The sequence below is a fragment of the Leuresthes tenuis genome, unplaced genomic scaffold (assembly GCF_036924035.1).
Source record: "Leuresthes tenuis unplaced genomic scaffold, fLeuTen1.0.hap1 SCAF_1, whole genome shotgun sequence".
Lineage (NCBI taxonomy): Eukaryota > Metazoa > Chordata > Actinopteri > Atheriniformes > Atherinopsidae > Leuresthes > Leuresthes tenuis.
Genome location: NW_027325355.1, coordinates 7,872,563 through 7,891,612, shown reverse-complemented (window position 1 = coordinate 7,891,612; position 19,050 = coordinate 7,872,563). Strand labels below are relative to the sequence as shown.

General features: G+C 41.2%; 3 protein-coding genes across 3 annotated transcripts in view; 1 reads left to right on the top strand and 2 right to left on the bottom strand.

Annotated features, from left to right (window-relative positions):
* LOC140294994 (protein NLRC3-like) overlaps positions 1 to 15,295 on the bottom strand; it is a 334,914-nt gene extending 319,619 nt beyond the window's left edge. Inside the window, exon 1 of the mRNA XM_072379628.1 lies at positions 14,475 to 15,295. The gene's annotated coding sequence lies outside the window, so the exon portion shown is untranslated. The remainder of the gene's footprint in view (positions 1 to 14,474) is intronic.
* LOC140291582 (NLR family CARD domain-containing protein 3-like) overlaps positions 1 to 19,050 on the top strand; it is a 531,700-nt gene that overhangs the window by 37,025 nt on the left and 475,625 nt on the right. The gene's annotated exons all lie outside the window — the stretch shown is intronic.
* Positions 942 to 18,339, bottom strand: LOC140291672 (NLR family CARD domain-containing protein 3-like). Its single transcript, XM_072379432.1, has 12 exons — positions 18,257 to 18,339; positions 15,320 to 15,586; positions 14,377 to 14,487; positions 14,191 to 14,292; positions 13,086 to 13,156; positions 12,153 to 12,437; positions 11,138 to 11,206; positions 8,341 to 10,135; positions 5,971 to 6,144; positions 4,509 to 4,670; positions 3,440 to 3,486; positions 942 to 3,313 (listed from the first exon to the last, which is right to left on the bottom strand). Exons 3-12 carry the CDS (start codon positions 14,442 to 14,444, stop codon positions 2,778 to 2,780), a joined length of 3,309 nt encoding a protein of 1,102 aa, XP_072235533.1. The 5' UTR covers positions 14,445 to 14,487; positions 15,320 to 15,586; positions 18,257 to 18,339; the 3' UTR covers positions 942 to 2,777.

Here is a 19,050-nt window from a genome sequence, read left to right as displayed (position 1 = left end):
AATTAGACATTATAGACTGGAATTCTAACTGGATGTTTATATTTACTCATTTATTTAGAGTTTTCTCCATGTTGCAGCTAATAAGAGTGTTTGATGGTGAATGTAAATCGAAATAATAAACCATCTTAGACTTTTTTCTGTTAAAGTAAATCAGTTTATAAATAAGAATTAGATTCTTCTAACTGCTCCTTCCCAATCTTGAAAAGTGTCGATTTAAATTATGTTTCACAATTTCTTTTCTTTTTATTTGTTGTACTGTTCATGAAATGAATATATTATGTATATATATATATATTCTAAATAATGTGCTGTTGAATTATTCCACTCTATTTCACTCAGTTTCTCCTCTATCAGCCTGAGTTATTGCATCAGGTCAGTGTGGGGTCGTCAGAGAGCAGCTTTTAGTTTTCCAGTCACATGCCAAGCAGTCGACCTACAACACAGTTAGATTCAGCTCCATCTGTTTCTTGGTTGCTTTGCAGAGGTTTGTTGTTGGAGATGAGACAGATGTGCCTGGGATCGTAGGCTTGACCCCCAAAGAGCAGGTAAGATTCTCCACCGGGCAGAGCAGCTGCAGTCAGGATGCTTGTATTTCAGATCTTTATGATCTCTGCTAGTTCCTCAACTCGCTGACGTCCTGATAAGGGATCACAACAGTGCAGCCTGTAAGTAACACATGCATGGAGCAGTTTTCCTGCATCACTCTAAGGAAGGATGTTCCTGTATGTGTGTGAAAGAAGGACATCCAAGAAATGTGTTTTATGTGTGAGTTACAGGACATATCCAGACCGAAACAACCCAGAGGTGTCCTTAGAGGTGTCATCTCAGGAGTCAAAGTCATCCAGGCCTCTACGTTCAGGTTTCATCAACATAACTGGATGTTATCAACATCACAACGAGTTGCTATAAATGAATACACCGGAGGACACTTTGTGAGGAATTATAGGATTTATTCATAAAAAAGTACACACAGTTAGTAAATTATCATGTCACATAAAACAAAGTCAGAATAGAAAAGATGAGTAAAAAGCTTCATTTGGGTTGGTGCTGAAACCTCTCCTATTGTAATGGGATTCATCTGTAAATGTGTTGATGATGTGACTGTGGTGAAAACTGTTAAAACACGGTCCACAAACAAGTCATGGCTGACAGGCGAGGTCCGTTCACTCCTGAAGACCCGTGACTCTGCCTTTAAAGCTGGCGACGCGGTAGCATACAGGGAGGCAAGAGGCTAAGAAACAGCATGGGAGGAACTTGGAGAAGCACTTTGAAGACATCAGGGACACGAGGTGCCTGTGGCAGGGATTTCAGACAGAAACAGGCTACAAACATCCAGCCAAAACAGCTCAGTGCAACAATCCATCGCTCCCAGATGACCTAAACAGGTTTTATTCCCGGTTTGAGGTCACTAACACCAGGGGTGCACAAAGACTGACACTACTGACCAGGTTCTGCAGCTGTCTGCTGAGAGTGTTTGGAGGACCTTTGTGAGGATAGATCCTCCAAAGGGAAGAGAACAGGCCTCTCCAAATCAGCCCTGACTGCGTTTTACCAAAAGACCATCGAGAGCACCCTAACCTACTGTATGACTTCCTGGTACGGGAACAGCAGAGCAGAAGAGGGACAGAGACTGAGCAGAGTGGTAAAAACAGCGGAGAGGATTGTTGGGAGTCCTGCTGTTACCACTGGGGACATTTACAACAAAAGCTGCAGAGGGGAGTGCATCATTCAGGACCTCTCAACTGTCTCTTTTCCCTCCTGCTGTCAGGAAGGAGATTCAGGAGCAACAGTTTCTTGCCGACTGCTGTTGGACTGCTAAACACAAAGTAATCACTGGCTGTCGGTCCCCACTATGCACTTTAACTTTGAAATTTTTAGTATTCAGCATTTATTCTATTATTATCATTTGTATTTAGTTTTTTTTTTTTTTTTAAATACTGTATTTTCTTATAAATTTTACCTGACAATTTCTAAGTTTGCTCTGACTTCTTTAAAGTGTTTTAACTTGAGAAATAGCATTTAGTTTTTATGTACACATAATGACAAAGTGAATCTGAATCTAAATGAAGGCACATTCACCTGAAATAATGAGCTTTAAACAATATAATTCAGTCTTACACAGGCACTAAATGAATGACAAGTATTGAAATAAACCTGTCTACAATCACAAGCTGGTAGTTGGTTCTATGGTGGAATATTAACAAAGAACAGCAAACTGTAAGATGCTGCTGAATGTATGTACTATATATGTACTTTTAGTGTGAAGCTTTGACTGGAAACACAGAAAAACAACATGGCAGCTTCCATCTTTAAAGGACTGGAAGAGGAAGAAGTTTCCAAGGAATCAATCAATCAGTCAGAAACTGACTGAATCCATGAATCTGGAAATGGTAAATGGACTTGTACTTGTATAGCGCTTTTCTAGTCTAGCTGACCACTCAAAGCGCTTCACTACATGCCACATTCACCCCACTCACACACATTCATACAGCACGTCTTAGGATATAACTACGTGCTTTCTAAGCATTCACACACATTCATACCCCCAATGATACACTGGGGGAGCAATGTGGGGTTCAGTGTCTTGCCCAAGGACACTTTGACATGTATCCTGGGGAAGCCAGAGTCGAACCACCGACCTTCCGATTGGTGGGCGACTGCTCTTCCTCCTGAGCTACAGCCGCCCCGAAAGGTGTTTCTGAGTGAAAGAGACAGACATGTACAGACTGAACTATCTGTTCAACAGTCGTTCTCTGACAGGAGGAAACTCTTTAAACTCAACACAGAGACACTGAGGAAGCAGGTGACCTGAACCCAAATCCAGGATGCAGAGGTTCTTCAGTGAATGTGGTGTTGAAGGTGTGGAGGTGGATCAGTGTGTCAGAGGAGACTCTGTAGAAGGACAGAGTGCCAGCAGGACGGTCCACATACACTGCTGCTCTGTTAGAGACAGAGGAGGAGGAGGAGAAGATGTGTGTTTCTCTCTTATTGTGACAGACAGAGTAACCTCCATCAGAGCACCTCAGACTCCAGGACTGATCATTCTGTCCAAACACACAGTCACTGCCTCCTCTCCTTCTGATTCCTCTGTAACTCACTGATATTTCAACTCTTCCTCTCCACTCGACCTCCCAGTAACAGCGACCAGTCAGAACATTTCTACACAACAGCTGAGGACACATCCACCCATGAAATCTGTCTGGATGATCAGGATATGACTGAACCTCCTCCACACGTGTCACCTTCCTGTTGTTGTCAGACAGTTCCAGTTCTTTGTTCACTGTGTTTGTGTCGATTGTGAGTTGACAGGAATCTGATGGAGAGAACAAACACAATCCAGCTGCAGTTATTGATCTATCATCTGTTCACTTTGATCAATGAGTGATGTGACAGTGTGAAGATGGTTGGATGTCATGAATCAGATGAAGAACACACTTACACTTCCTCAGACCTGGTGTCAACCATCGTTCTCCAGCAGGCTCCACCCTGAAAGGAGGAGGGGGGGGGGGGGTCAGAGCAGCACAGTCTCTTTCAGCATGCAAACATGGACATTACATGGCTCACACACACATGTTCTACACTGAGAAAGAAACACGAAAACATCTGGATACATCCACTGGAATTTAGCATCTGGAAACTAGAATGAAAGCTGTTGGACTAACATTGACAGATACAAAACTGCTTCTTTCAACCATTTCAGAGTCTGTTCATTTGAAACAAATATTTTAAACTGAAAGTCTGATTTTGAACTTTAAAAAAAAAAAAAAAAACATTTTTCAATTTATAATATTCGGTTTTGTGAAAATTATTACCATACATATTTCCAGGCTGACGCTAATTCATAAAAGGGAACTTTAGCTGAAAATGGTTTTACAAATCTTTGTGCTTGTTATGTTTGTTGGTTTTGTGGATCCAGGTCCCTCATCTGGCCGTCTGCCAGAGTGTCTTCAGCTTCAGGTCCCTCTTTCCTCAGATCCTCACCGTCATTCATGTCATTGTCACTCATGGTATCAGGTTTGTCCTTGTTATCCATGTCAGGTCTTTCACAGTTCTAGTCAGGCTTTTGTTTTCGAAGTTTTTGTATACCGGCTCAGCCACGCTTTTTGTTAGACTGTTTAAAGAAATCAAGTTTTCAGTTCAAAGATCTGCATCCGGGTCCTATCTTTGCCACGCACATCACCCATCTCTCTAAGCTGGCGGTGCTAAGCTAGGCTAACATGTTCTGGACCCATCTCTGTATCTGATCCAGGGTCAGAGGACCAACAGACACTTCTCACTGTTGTTCCTGCAGATGTTCTCCTTGGAGACCTCCTCCACAAATATCTGCTGTTTCTGTTCAACCAGAGTTTCTGCTGTGAGCAAAGGAAAAAGGCTCCTACATGTGTGATTGTTCATGTAACACTCAGCAGGAAGCAAAAACACAGGGCTGAGTGCAGGACAGAGAACATCTTTCCAGCTCTTCCTCCTCTATCAGACATTGTGTGTGGCTGCAGCAGGCCTCTCCATACCTGAGTTTGTGTGGATCCTTCAGTGCAGCCGTCAGCAGCTTCACTCCTGAGTCTCCTGGATGGTTGTAGCTCAGGTCCAGCTCTCTCAGATGGGAGGGGTTGGAGGTCACTGCTAAGGCCAGAGAAGCACAGCCTTCCTCTGTGATCAGACAGCCTGACAGGCTGCAGACACACAAAACAACACAGAAACTCTGAGAGAACTGCTCTGAAACTGAAGCTGAATGTCATAAAATGTTTAGATTATTGTGAATATTTCAACATTTCACTCTTCACTGTACTCTCACTGTTTCTCTTCACTCTGCACACCACAGACTTCCAGTACACCCCAGAGTCCTGTCATCTCCACAGATATTCTGCTGACTCTGCAGCTGTATCAGTCAGCACAGTTACGTGCACAGACTGACTGGACCATTTAACAGGAACACCATCCTTGTAACTGTTCACATGCAGAGGAGCAGAATCCAGTTACTGACTGAAGTCTTTCTGACGCTGCTACTCTGTGGGCTGAGTGAGAAACATCTCATAGTTGAATATTTTCCCAACAGAGCACTTTGCTCTCAGTCAGCAGGTTTACTTGTGGTTCCCAGAGTTTCTAAAAGTAGAATGGGAGGCAGAGCCTTCAGGTATCAGGCCCCTCTCTGTGGAACCAGCTGCCAGTTTGGCTTCAGGAAGCAGACACCCTCTCTACCTTTAAGATTAGGCTTAAAACTTTCCTTTGTGATAAAGTTTATAGTTAGGGATGGCTCAGGTGACCCTGAAACATCCCATAGTTCTGCTGCTATAGGCCCAGACTGCTGGGGGACCTCCCATGATGCACCTCTCCTCCTTCTGCTCTCTTTACTCTCCATGTATATATGACATCATTGCTGTCATTAACTTGTGTTTCTCTTTCTCAGCAGATATCTCTGGCCTGGTGTTATGGTGCTTGTTGTCCCCTCTTTCCTGCCCTCTCAACCCCCAGCTGGTCGAGGCAAATGGCCGCCCTTCCATGTTCTGGTTCTGATGGAGGTTTCTTCCTGTTAAAAGGGAGTTTTTTCTCTCCACAGTCGCCTCATGCACGCTCAGGGCGGGAGATTGGATCAAAGAGACGTTTCAGTGCAATAACCATACAAATATAATCACTTTGCTCCAGTGAAGTGTGTCCACATTTAAAGGAGGTTTGATGCTCACATTTAGGGGAAAAAACAGCTCATATTTCTGTAAAGTAGTTTACTTTGGGTATGTGATGGATCTCTGTTTTAGGACAAATCTACAGAAATGGAAAGGAGTTAAAGTAAAAGAGCACTTTGGTATTTATTTAAACTGTGTGTGTTATATTTCATTATCAGAGTTATTTAAGCCAGATAATCAAAAGGAAGAACAAATCAACCTCTTTCACTGATCAAGGTACCTGGAAGCTGTTTTTCATCCATTTAAGCCAGAATTATATCAGCTCTCAGCTGAAAAGTTCATGAATCCTTACCTGAGTATTTCCAGTCTGCAGTTTTGACTCTTCAGTCCAACAGAAAGCTGCTTCACGCCTGAATCCTGCAGGTTGTTGTTACTCAGGCCCAGTTCTGTCAGAGTGGAGGACTGGGACCTGAGAGCTGAGGACAGAGCTTCACAGCTTCTCTCTGAGAGGTTACAGCAATTCAGTCTGAGAAGGAAATGAGATGGAAGGAAATAACTTGATCCATTAATCAATCAAACTACATTCATATTTGATTAGTGGAAGAATTCTGTTTCACTGTTTGTTTCAGTTTATTTGTTAATTACATTAAAGTGATGGAAAATGTCTACAAGTGCTGTCTTAGCTCAGTAGATGGAGAAAATAAAAGATGTATCTTCTGCTGTTATTTGGCTCATCCTGTTTTGTTAGTGATGATCTCAGCTCAGCAAAGAACACCATGGGAGCAAAGCATCTTCTCACACTAACAGTCAGCTGTTTTGCCGGCACCACTGTGTTATCTTCATCAGCTCATATGAACAAATGTGGCTGTTAAGGCCCTCGGCCTCTGGAGAACTCACTCAACCTCCCTCCTTCATGCAAAGTCGAGTGTCATCATCCAGCAAGGATTGGCTCTTTTGAGCCTTCTGCCCTAAATTCCTCAGGTTTATCTTGTCTTTTTGATCCCCTTGTTCACTCAATAAAGCTTTAAACTCCAGCTTAGCATGTGGAAATACTTCATGTAACTTCCCTCTAACCCTAGCTGAGAAGGGCTCTGTAGCTGCAGCCTTTGTCTGTCACTCTGCAGGCTGCCATGCTTTCTGTAGGACTGACACACATTTCTTCCAAGAAATCAATACATAAAGGACAACTTGTTTTTCTCTTACATCGACTCACTTTGAAAAGTTCCCACAGAAAAGTACATTTAAAAGGTTTAAACAGCACTTTGGTTATTTATTTATCCATTTTTAGAGTTTCTCGTGTTCAAAACAGACAAAACAGACAGCAAAACTAAATCTACACTTCAGGACGTTCTGTGATAGAAATATTCTGATCCTTTATGCCCACATAATCATTTCTGCTTCTGTGTAACTGCTTATGTTGACGTATGCATGAGATTAATAGCTGCACTCAGAGATCACCACTGTCCACTCTAAGAACTGAGTGTCCCACAGCCTTGGCGGTATCAACACCACTATCTGCTCCCTGCAGGACAGAAGGAAATGTCTCATGCATAGACGCAAGCATCCGTCTTCTCTACCCTATAAAAGCCTCCTGAGAACTCTCTATCTTTGAACATTTGCATCACAGCTTCTGTAAGCAAATGTTCCCTTGCTGCAGGATAATTAAATGTCATCTGCTTTTGAATATCAGACAGTATTCCTGAGTATTCTTATTCGTTTTCCAGACATACTGAAAACATGCAGTCATCATGACTCTGAGGAGTCTGGGGAGGAAATATCAGAGAAAAACAGCAACATTTCTGTGGACTGTGTGGAGCTGTTTTTGGAGAGCTTCTAGATTTAGTCGATAAAATGCTGTAAAATATCCTTTTTTATGCCATTTTAACATTTGGACTCAGACTTGGTGAGCAGTTTGGAGATCCTGATTGTAGTCATCTACAGGCATCTGTTTATAAAAAAAAATCACTTAGACACCTGATTGAAGTCAGGTGACACGACCTGGCTCAAAGGCCACATCAAAAAGGAGGAAGCACACGGTTTTAAGGTTTACAAAACAAGTATTTTATTTATTAAAGTAATCCAAGTCCAAAACTAAACTGAATATGCAACAAAAGAGTAACTGTGAGGAGTGGCAATTAGTTGCAGTGATGTTGTACATGGAAAATGTGCTGTCAGTGTGTTGTATGGTGCAAAACTTCAAAACCAAAAGGTAATGCCAACAGAACCCAATATACGCTGCTGTCCTCAAGGAGCAAGCCTCTCCCAAAGGGACAGGGACAGAGCTTTTAATCACTACCTCACAGAACGACGTTGCACTGAGTTGCACTAATCAGAGCCCAGTGCTCCAGTCAGCTCAGGATCTGAGGGGAGATAAAGAAACATACCCACACAAGGCCCCGAAAGACACCCAAAGGGCCGTGACACGAAGTAACTAACTAATGATATGGGAGCAAATAAACTCCTTTAATTAATCAATGAAACAAATTGACTCTAAAATTGAAAAATAATTGTCACCATGTTCTTCCTCAGAAGAACTGCTGAGTTTCTATTTCCAACAAAGTATCATCTCATATCACTTGTAAGATGATATTTTGTTGTGAACTGACACTGTAGATAAACTAAAGTTAATTTGAAACTGAGTTTAATGCTGATTCTGCTGTTTTTTTCCAGTTAATAAGTATAGAATGTATTTAAAAAGAAATGTATCTATGTTTGTACTCACAGCACTTTGTTGGAGGCTTTGACCACTGGCAGCAGCCTCAGAAGAGCCTCCTCTGAAGCAGAGTATTTCTTCAGGTCAAACACATCCAGATCTTTTCCTGATGACAGTAAGATGAAGACCAGAGCTGACCACTGAGCAGGAGACAGTTTATCTGTGGAGAGACTTCCTGAACTCAGGGACTGTTGGATCTGCTCCACTAGAGAACGATCATTCAGTTCATTCAGACAGTGGAACAGATTGATGCTTCTCTCTGCAGACAGACTCTCACTGATCTTCTTCTTGATGTAATCAACTGTTTCCTGATTGGTCTGTGAGCTACTTCCTGTCTGTGTCAGCAGATCACGTAGGAGACTCTGATTGGTCTGCAGGGAAAGACCCAGGAGGAAGCGGAGGAACAGGTCCAGGTGTCCATTTGGACTCTGTAAGGCCTTGTTCACAGCACTCTGATGGAGATGTTTTACATATGGTTCATTGAACCATTTAGGCCACCAGTGGGTTGTTTGCTGCTTCATCAGGTTGACTCCAGAGTTGATGAAGGTCAGATGGACATGAAGAGCAGCCATAAACTCCTGAACACTCAGATGGATGAAGCAGAACACCTTCTCCTGGTACAGCCCTCTCTCCTCTTTAAAGATCTGTGTGAACACTCCTGAGTACACTGAGGCTGCTGAGATATCGATGCCACACTCTGTCAGGTCTGATTCATAGAAGATCAGGTTTCCTTTTTGCAGCTGCTCAAAAGCCAGTTTTCCCAGAGACTCAATCATCTTCCTGCTCTCTGGACTCCAGTGTGGATCTGTCTCAGCTCCTCCATCATACTTGACCTTCTTCACTTTGGCCTGAACCACCAGGAAGTGGATGTACATCTCAGTCAGGGTCTTGGGCAGCCCTCCTCCCTCTCTGGTTTTCAACACATCCTCCAGAACTGTAGCAGTGATCCAGCAGAAGACTGGGATGTGGCACATGATGTGGAGGCTTCGTGATGTCTGGATGTGGGAGATGATCCTGCTGGCCTGCTCCTCATCTCTGAATCTCTTTCTGAAGTACTCCTCCTTCTGTGGGTCAGTGAACCCTCTGACCTCTGTCACCATGTCAACACAGTCAGGAGGGATCTGATTGGCTGCTGCAGGTCGTGTGGTTATCCAGAGGCGAGCAGAGGGAAGCAGTTTCCCCCTGATGAGGTTTGTCAGCAGCACATCCACTGAGGTGGACTCTGTAACATCAGTCAGGGGCTCCTTGTTGTGGAAGTCCAGAGGAAGTCGACACTCATCCAGACCGTCAAAGATGAACACAACCTGGAACTCTTCAAAGCTGCAGATTCCTGCTTCTTTGGCTTCATTAAAGAATTTATGAACAAGTTCCACCAAGCTGAACTTTTTCTCTTTCAGCACATTCAGCTCTCTGAAAGTGAATGGAAACATGAACTGGATGTCCTGGTTGGCTTTGCCTTCAGCCCAGTCCAGAGTGAACTTCTGTGTTAAGACTGTTTTCCCAATGCCAGCCACTCCTTTTGTCATCACTGTTCTGATTGGTTCAACTCTTCCAGGTGGGAGTTTAAAGATGTCTTCTTGTCTGATGGTTGTTTCTGCTCTGCCTGCTTTCCTGGATGCTGTTTCAATCTGTCTGACCTCATGTTCATCATTGACCTCTCCAGTCCCTCCCTCTGTGATGTAGAGCTCTGTGTAGATCTGATTCAGAAGGGTTGGGTTTCCTGCTTTAGGAATCCCCTCAAACACACACTGGAACTTCTTCTTCAGAGCAGATTTAAGTTTAGGCTGACACCTGTGAAGAGCCTCTGAAAGACAGAAAAACACATACAATTATTTTTCTGTCATTAAGCAGTTTATCATGTCAAAAATTAGTCATCAAACTCCATGTAAGGAGTTCATGTGTTTTGTGACTGTAATGTGCCTCTTTCAAATGTTTGTCTTATTTATCTGGTTCTGGTTCTGCCAGAGGTTTCTTCCTGTTAAAAGGGAGTCGTTCCTTTCCACAGTTGCCACAGGCACGCTCAGGACGGGAGATTGGACTGAAGACAACTTTCGGTGCAATCTGTTGGTTTCCTTAGCTAGGATATTAATTTTTTGAATTAGCTCTATATGAATTAATTGGATTATGATTACAATGAATTGAATTCCAATTGGCTTGAATTGGACTATATTACTTAAGTGCCTTGAGATGACTATTGTTGTAATCTGGCGCTATATAAATAAAATTGAATTGAATTGAATTGAATTGAATTTACTGCAAATGAAGCTGCTGTTTCATCATTTCAGATTAATCTCATAATGTTTTATCAGTTCGGGGAATGAAAGAATGTGTTTATTCTTCACTGATATTACACAAATTAAATCTTAATGTTCAAGTTCATATAGAATCATTCAAACGCCCTGTAGGTGGGAACAATTAAAAGAAAGTGAACTCTGTGGAAACAACGATAAAATGTGTACATCACCTTCATTTATCACATGATACCACAAGTTACAAGTGAGTTAAAGTGAAATCTGAAGCTTTGACCCATGCAGTGAGAGCATCTGAAAGTGCTGTTTGCTTCCATCTGTGGCCTTAGATGGAAGAGTCACTGCAGAACACACAATGTTTCTGAGAGGCCATCTTGTGCTGAATCATTTCTGTCCTGTTCACACTTTTCTCTGACAGGAATATAGTTCAATTGATTCCATTCCATTTCAACAGTGGTCATGCCATATCTGCACAAATAACACAGAGCAGAGGCTCTTCCTCTATTGTAACTCATCAGATTGGCTTCTTGTTTTTCTGAGTTGCCGACATCACATACCTGTTGATGCTGATGAAGCTGATGTAGCTGCTCCAGCCGACAGGTCCAACACATTCTGTGATGCTTGTCCTGTTGGAGGAAAGTTAATCTGAAATCAATCATAAAGAATTCCTCCTCACATAACAACTGTGTGGAATCAACGAGCCGCAAAGTTTGAACTTTCAAAGTAAAGCTTTTAGTGTTTGATACATGCTGTAAAACATCGTCTGTGTGCTCCACACATACTTTTTAATACTTTGTTCTTCCTCTGACTAACCTTTATTCATCTTGATCTTGTTTAAAATGTAACATGTTCAATGGTATACATCTCAACCATCACATCCACTGTATCCAGTCTTTCTGCTTTCTCCAGACGATACTTTCTGATGGCTTCAAATACATCCAGTAACTCAGGATTCTGAAGGTACCAGTGGAAATGTTTTAGCTCCTGTTCTCCCAAATCCTCCATGGTTTCCAGCAGGATCTGAATTGGTGTTGGTTTAAGTCTGTAAAAATGACACTGCTCCCCTACTAATGGCCTTCTCAGACGTCATAAGACAATCCCACCACTTCACTCTGTAACCCATTCACTTCAACGGCTTGCATTGTGCAATTATGGTTTGTCACTGTGAAAAGTGCAAGTCAAGGCAAAACTGGAGGACAAGCTGGTTGTGTGGGTGAATTATTAGCAAAGATCCCTCCTGCACCCATAGAATCACTGTCAGTGCAGGGGTGCATTGCAACATGAATGGGAACAGGACAGATTAACCCTCCTTATTGACTGCATATAGCCTACAACACATACCAACCAATAGCTTCCTGCCTGCCAACAACAAAATAATGTGTCTATTATGCTCTGTACTTTGCCTCCAGTGTGCTGAACTCAGGCTAAGCACATGTCACACTTGGTCTTAAAGGACCCTCATGGATGTCAGCTCTTTAAGAGAAGTTTCAATTATTAGTCCAAAAGACTAATCTTGTCAATACAACTGAATATAAAGATATAAGCCCTTATTACAGAAATATGTGGCTTTACCTTCTTGTGCTGATGGGCCAGATAACAAACACAGCTGAGAGGAAAGTGTACGATCTAATTTTTGAAGATGTTCCATCATCTTCCTGCAGGCTTCCTCTCCTTTTCTTCTTACATCATCGATGAGTCTTCGTGCCTTATCTGCTCTGTTCTGGTTCTTCTCGATTATTGCTTCTTTCTCCAAATCACTGAAGACACCATCTGCTAAGAGGGCATCAAGCAGCTGCTTGAGGATTTCTGCTGGGACCCTCGTCACAAACTCCATTCGTATTCTTTTGAGTTCGCTCTCTGCAAGATGTCATAGACATGAATCTCACATAAACTTTGGTCTTTTCAGTAAATTCTTGAAATGTAAAAAATAATTAATCATGAATACTTCAGGGGTTCATGTACATTTTGAAAGCTGACACAGTAAAGTGCTGGATAATTGGAAGCAGGAGCCCAGAGAGACAGTCAGTGATGAATGATGTCATGAACATAGCTTTCATCATGCTTTTGTTGATAAGGGGATATCATATACCTGTGAGGCTGAGGGAAGAGGAGCTCGGTCTGTGTGGAAGATTTCCCAAGAAGTGTTTCTTCCTAATACCACACACTCAAACCAAGTGAGCAAATGGGACCAGAGTGTTAATGTAAACAATATGATCATGATATAAAAGGCTGAACATCAAAGTATTCCAAAAATTGGGGTAAATTTGGTTGTATTTGGTTTTATGAACCTTCCAGACTCTCAGAGTCATAGCTGTTGTCCATGTTTCAGAACAAAGATATCTTGATCAGAAATGGTTTGTTCTATATTCAACCAGATTAACAGTTCCTGCTAACTGAAGGCTTAAGGACCCACAAAGAAACAAGCAGGGCTGTGATTTGGTCAGTTTGAGCATCATGTGTCTCTGCCTCACTGATGTCTCCATGCAGAACCTGTTGGACTCCTACCTGCTGAAGGTGGTGGAGCTGCCTGGGTTGGAGGGCCCTCCAGGTGCTCCACAAGTGTCTCCATCTTTGCTCTAAAGAAAAAAAAGGTCTCTATAATGCAACAAAAACTAAAAAAACTGATGCAAAACTAAATTACTAAGTATGTAACAAGAGTGTGTGAAGAAGTTTTCAAATATTTCACCATGAAGCCAATCTGAGTATAAATAGGCCTATAGGCCTATAAATAACACACCAAACTTAGTAAATTAATCCTAAATAATGATAAAATAACGTCAATAGTTTTAAGTCGAGACAACTGAACAACAACAGAGCAGGACAACAACAACAGGCCCTCCCTCCCTGCTAGTCTGGAGTCAGTCAGTCAGTCCAATGGCAGGACAGACTATTGTCTGTGACATATGTGACATATTCATTTTATATAAGCAAACTTTCATGAAGCAAACACTAAAGCTGAGTTTGTAATGAACAAATCCTAGCCAGGTACATAACATTTATCCGAAGCTAGCTAGCAGGACAAATAAACAAACAAAATGTTACTCCTCCAGCTGTCCGGCCCACATCACCAACACATGCCTTAACTTTATCCTTAGAGCGTTTTTCTTCCTCCATTTTCTTTTTCTCCTGCTTTTCCACTAATATAACTTATTTTTGATGCCATTACGACGTTTGTCTTGTTTACTTTTCTCGCTAACAGGAATGATGGGTAGATCAATCATTCCCCTCATACTTGTCGACGGCCGGCGACACCACTCAATGTGTGACAGTGCTGTCCAACAAATGTGACCTAATACTGCCACAAAAATACCAGCAACAGTTCCACTTTGCAGTTTATTTTATTTATGTCCTACATTTGTTTTTTATTAATATAAGCGATGTAATAAATACATGAGATAGGTACAATAAATACAGGACATTTTAATTCTCCTCAGATGAGACTGAACATGCAGAGGTTTGTGGAAAACATCCAACACACACCGCTTCACATATGAACATAGAAATGGATGTGAAACAGAGCTGAGCTCACATTAAACACATGTTGGAATAAAAACTGTTCAAACTGACTCTGCTACATTTTACTCTGTTACAACATTTACACTCAGCTCACCTCTGAAAGGATGGATGTTGGTCTGATTTGAAGTCACCCTCGCGACCCATTGACAGATCGCTCTTCATGGACACACAGCTTGGTTCAGGTTCAGGTTGGTTCCTGTGAATAAAGGTGGTTTGGTGATGTGAGTGCTGAGCTCTGACATGGAGAACAGTCATGGACAGTTAGAGATGCTCATCTCACCTCTGAGCTTTGCTCTGGCTCTCATGTTCCCCACACAGAGTGGTTTTAGTGTCCTCACACTGATCCATGCTGCTGAATTCACATCAGCTCACACACACTTTCTACCTTCATCTGCAGAGGAAACACAAATCATTCATCTGCACATCAACTCCAATCCTCCTCTCCATCATTTGGGCTGTAAAAAGAGCAGCTGCTGTACCTCCATCAGTCCGGCATGGAGCTACCACCCAGCACACTCATGATGATGATGGACCATTACGTACATTTACTGACATGAAACAGGACGGAGATCAGCTGATTTAATGTCTGAACCAGAAACTGACTAATATACTGTTAATAATAGAACATTCTACCATGGGAAGGTTCCATCTTTGTCTGCAGGTTCCATCTTATGTTTAAAAGTACAAATAAAATGTCCCTGATAAAAACTTGAATGAAACTTTTTAACTTTTAGTTGAATTCAACAAACAAAAAGAAACAAAAATGAAGGATTATTACTCCCATACAAAGGAAAAATCTGAATAAAACATCACAAACTGACCCATAAAGTAGACAGAACATCTGAATCTACTTAATTTCATCATTAGACAATATTAGTGGATTATATGTTCCATCAGAGCTGCACACAGCTTCATAACTGACTACAGTCAGACACATTTAACTGACAGTCATGTTATTTTATTCTGAAAGGTGACACAGGAAGCAGCAGGAAGCTGCTGTGTCTGACTGTAATGGAGGAGCTGATGGTTTCATTCTATGAAGATCAGTTCTTCATGTAGAAAACAAACATCATCAGCTGATCATCGTGTTGTTTGATTCCAGTTCATCAATAATCTGATAATCATGCAGATTTGTCTTAAAACTCAAAAGTGATCAAAGTTTGTTCTGAAATAAGAAGTGACCATGTCCCCCAAACATTATAGAGCAGAAACAAACAGCTTACAGGTTACAGGAAACCGTTCTGTTGTCATCAGAGAGTCAAAGCAGATGAGGCTGGAATGCAGCATCAATCAGATCCGGCCTCTCCCAGAACATAACATCACTGTGTGTAAAGTCATCCTCAGCTCAACTCATTTTTCCAGCCCATGAATTTGATTAACTGAGGACTTAAAATTGAAAACGTTCCTAATCCAGGTTTACCTTCAGCTGAACAGCAGCAACAAGTCTCTGAAGGTCACAATAAGTTTCTGTGATGCCTTAACAAGCGTTTCTGTGAAGAGATGCAGAGCAATAAAAGATTCACTGATCTCCTCTGAAAAGGAAGAAATGTAAAGTTGAAACATGAAAATTGTTGAGGAAAGCTAAAGTTCTTTAAGTAGAGTAAATGTAGCTTATTGCTTCCAACACATGAAGTTACAGAACCAGACAAACACTCAGAAACTGAGCCAGATGCTGTGCTAACAGCCAGAATTCAGCACACTGCGGGTTGGGCTTACAGTGGATGCTCTTTGCTCAGGTAAAAGCTACAAATCCTAGAAAAGCTCAGATAAAGTTCTGCAGTGACTGTATCTGCCAATCAACAAGCCAGTGTTGTTCTGAAATATGATTCTTTGCTAAGTCTGACCCTCTTTGGTCTGTAGTTAACCTATTACAGCACTGTCAGATGCATTCAGCTGGACTTCTGCTCAGTGGGTGTTATAGGGGGATAAATCCTTCACAAAGACTTCCCACAATCTTAGAATCTGTTAAAAATTAACTTTCCATCTGCTTTTTTAAACTTACAGTGGACAGGCGTGTAGAAATGGACTGAAACGTGGTTTTAGAGACCATTTTTACAGTGGATGCCTAAAGATCGTCCCTGAAGGTTAGTATGCAGGGTTCCTGCTCAGAAAAGAGCCAAAATCAGAAACAAATGATCTAAAATCCAAAGCAGCTCGATGTTGGTTTCATGTCCTCTGCTGCAGAAAGACTGTGGACATAAAACTCTGAAACTAAACTCATTGCTAATCCTTCAGGTTTACTGAGAAAACACAAAGCCAGGTTCTCCAAATCCTTCCCATCTTTTCAAGAATTTAAAACTGAAACCAACTCCTTAAAAATATGTGTATATCTATATGATAAATATTAGGAAATGGGATCTTAATGCCAATATTGTGTAAGAACTTGTGAAAGAAATATTATTTATTGTCTAATTCTTTTCATTATGAATGAAATACATGCATGTAACAGTCCCTTGTGTTGTAGAATCTGTCAGCTAATCTATAAATGATCATATTTATGATTTTGTGCCTGTTTTCAATACTTTGCATTGTTAATGATATTTTTTATTGTAACATTTGTTTTAATTACACCATGATCACTAATATGTTACATTATCTATATTGTATTTTTATTATTTATTTCAGTAAAATGTGTTTCATTATCAATGTGTTTAACTGATGACAGGGTGTGACTTTGTTGCAATCTTTTTTTTGGGGGGGGTGTGAGGATCAGATCGTGATCCTCACAGATCGTGCCAACCAACAACGGCACTTCCGGTGGCAACATGAGTTGCCACAGCCGTCGCTTTGACAGCGGGGTGAAATTGGTTTTATACTCGACATTCGCCTATTTTTCCCAAGTTGTAACTATAATTGTGTAGTTCCACACCTTTTATTATCAAGGAAAGCTTTTAATTTTCTTTCAAAAAGGTTTTAATGAATTTGAATTCATTCGAATTCAAGGCTTTTATTTTGTAATAACTCTTGTTTTTATAGATATCAACACCAAACCACTTCTGATGTGTTCATGAACTCATTGCGTAGTTCCCACATCCTTTATTTTTATTATTTATTTTTCAGGCCCCCGAGCGACACCGGCAAGCGATCTTCCAAACGCCACATTTCCCATTCGGAGGGGATTTAATATTAATATTTCATATTAATATCAAGAACAAATCAGAAGTGGCTTGGTGTTGATATGTCGAAAAACCAGTAAGTTATTAAAAATAGAATAAAATATGCACCCTGAGTACATATTCTACCTAAAAGGGTTTTTTCTGGAAACTAAATGACTGTGAAAGCTTTATAGTGAGTTCACAAACACATCAGAAGTGGTTTGGTGTTCATTGCATGAATCTCTAGTGAGAAAAAAAAGACGTTGCACTTTTTTGACGGTCTCTAAGCGCTCAGGCTGAATTAGGGCACTGAGAAGGATATTCAGCGGTTACTCTGAACTTTCGCCAGACTTCGTTACAGTTGGTAAAGCCTGTGAAATGTTACTATTAGCTTTATGTACAAAATAATACCACCCTGAGGGTAATTGGTGCGGTTTTCGTGATGCAATTACAGTTACTGCGCCGGAAAATGGGCGAATGTCGAATATAAAACCAATTTCACCCCACCCGCAGCCTGCTGCCGCTGTCTGTGGAAAGCTGATTAGCCGCAAATGGGTTATCAGTATAGTTCTTAACTGGCACACTGTGGCGGTTCAGGTTGCCACCGGAAAGGCTGTTTTTAACTGTCACTACCTCGATTTGAGCTGCTGCTGTCTCAGCTCAGGCCGCTTTCAGAGGCTCAGACAGCGGGACAGCAGAGACTCATCTCCGCCTCAGGAACAGGCTGATTCAGGCAGGAAGAAATGCCGTCGATCGTCAGAAATGGGAGCTATATCGACTCCGTGTTTAAGCCTTGACCCTCATTCTAGTCTGCTGCCAGATATTGTTCTCACACAGTAACACAAAAAGGCGGACATGTTCTACACGGCGCTGGTCCCACAGTTACAGTTTCACAGTTACAGTTTCACAGTTACAGTTTCACAGTTACAGTTTCACAGTTACAGTTTCACAGAGACAGCAGTGAATCAACAGAAAGGACGATGCGGCAGATTGTGTTTGTTTCTACTTGAACTAAGCTGCCAACAGCAGATATTATAGTAAAACATTAAAAATAGTTTCCGTTACCTTCAGACGGAGAATTTCACGGAGCAAATAATCTGCGTCACAAAAAGATGGAGGTTTAGTGGAAAGTGAAACTAAACTCTGAAAGACACACCCAGAGAGGCGTTTTGCCGGAAATGAACATCCTAACCAGTTCAGTTTAAAGTTTAACTCTGTTTAACTATGGAGGGGAAATGTTAACATCTGGATGACTTTACACAGCTGTGAAACTGTTCAACTGTAAAACATGTTTCTAGAAAAAGTTTCCCGTTAGACCAACTTTCCATTTCCATCTCTTTATTGTTCTGTCTCTTCATGTTAATCTCTCAATGTCAATTCCTCGAATTAATGAAAAAAGTATAAAAGCACAGTTAGTATTAAAAATGAGGGCTTACCTCCAGCTTTATTATTCTATCAAAATAATATCAAGAAACTTAGTGTCTCTCAACCTATTTCTGCCTTTTTCTTCCTCAAATATTAATTTACAAAAACCCCAGCACCTTTAAGTTTTTTTTTGTCTGTTTCAACACTTCAATCTTGTGCTTCTTGTTCACAAACTTAATAACAACTGCAGGCTTGGATTTGTTATCCTTTCATGCAAGAGTGTTTGATATTTGCTGATTTTCAAGATGAATGTTCTGACTTGTAAGGAATTGAACCACTTGTTCATTTATATCCTCCACTCACTCTGATAGCTGCTTAATACTGTGTCTTCTGAGCTGGCTGGTTTGGTGGTTCAATATCAACTACAAAACAAATGTAATGAAGTTTTAAAAATGCAGCAAAAGAGATGGGAATAAATGGAGATCTGTCATTAT

Bases quoted from the DNA above. Each gene is read 5' to 3' on its own strand.
- LOC140291672 (XM_072379432.1), bottom strand. From the start codon at position 14,444: ATGGATCAGTGTGAGGACACTAAAACCACTCTGTGTGGGGAACATGAG. The intron at 13,157-14,190 runs GTGAGCTGAGTG...TTTTTTCTTTAG, and splicing joins CAACATCCATCCTTTCAGAG to AGCAAAGATGGAGACACTTG. The intron at 4,671-5,970 runs GTAAGGATTCAT...GTGTGTCTGCAG, and splicing joins TGCAGACTGGAAATACTCAG to CCTGTCAGGCTGTCTGATCA.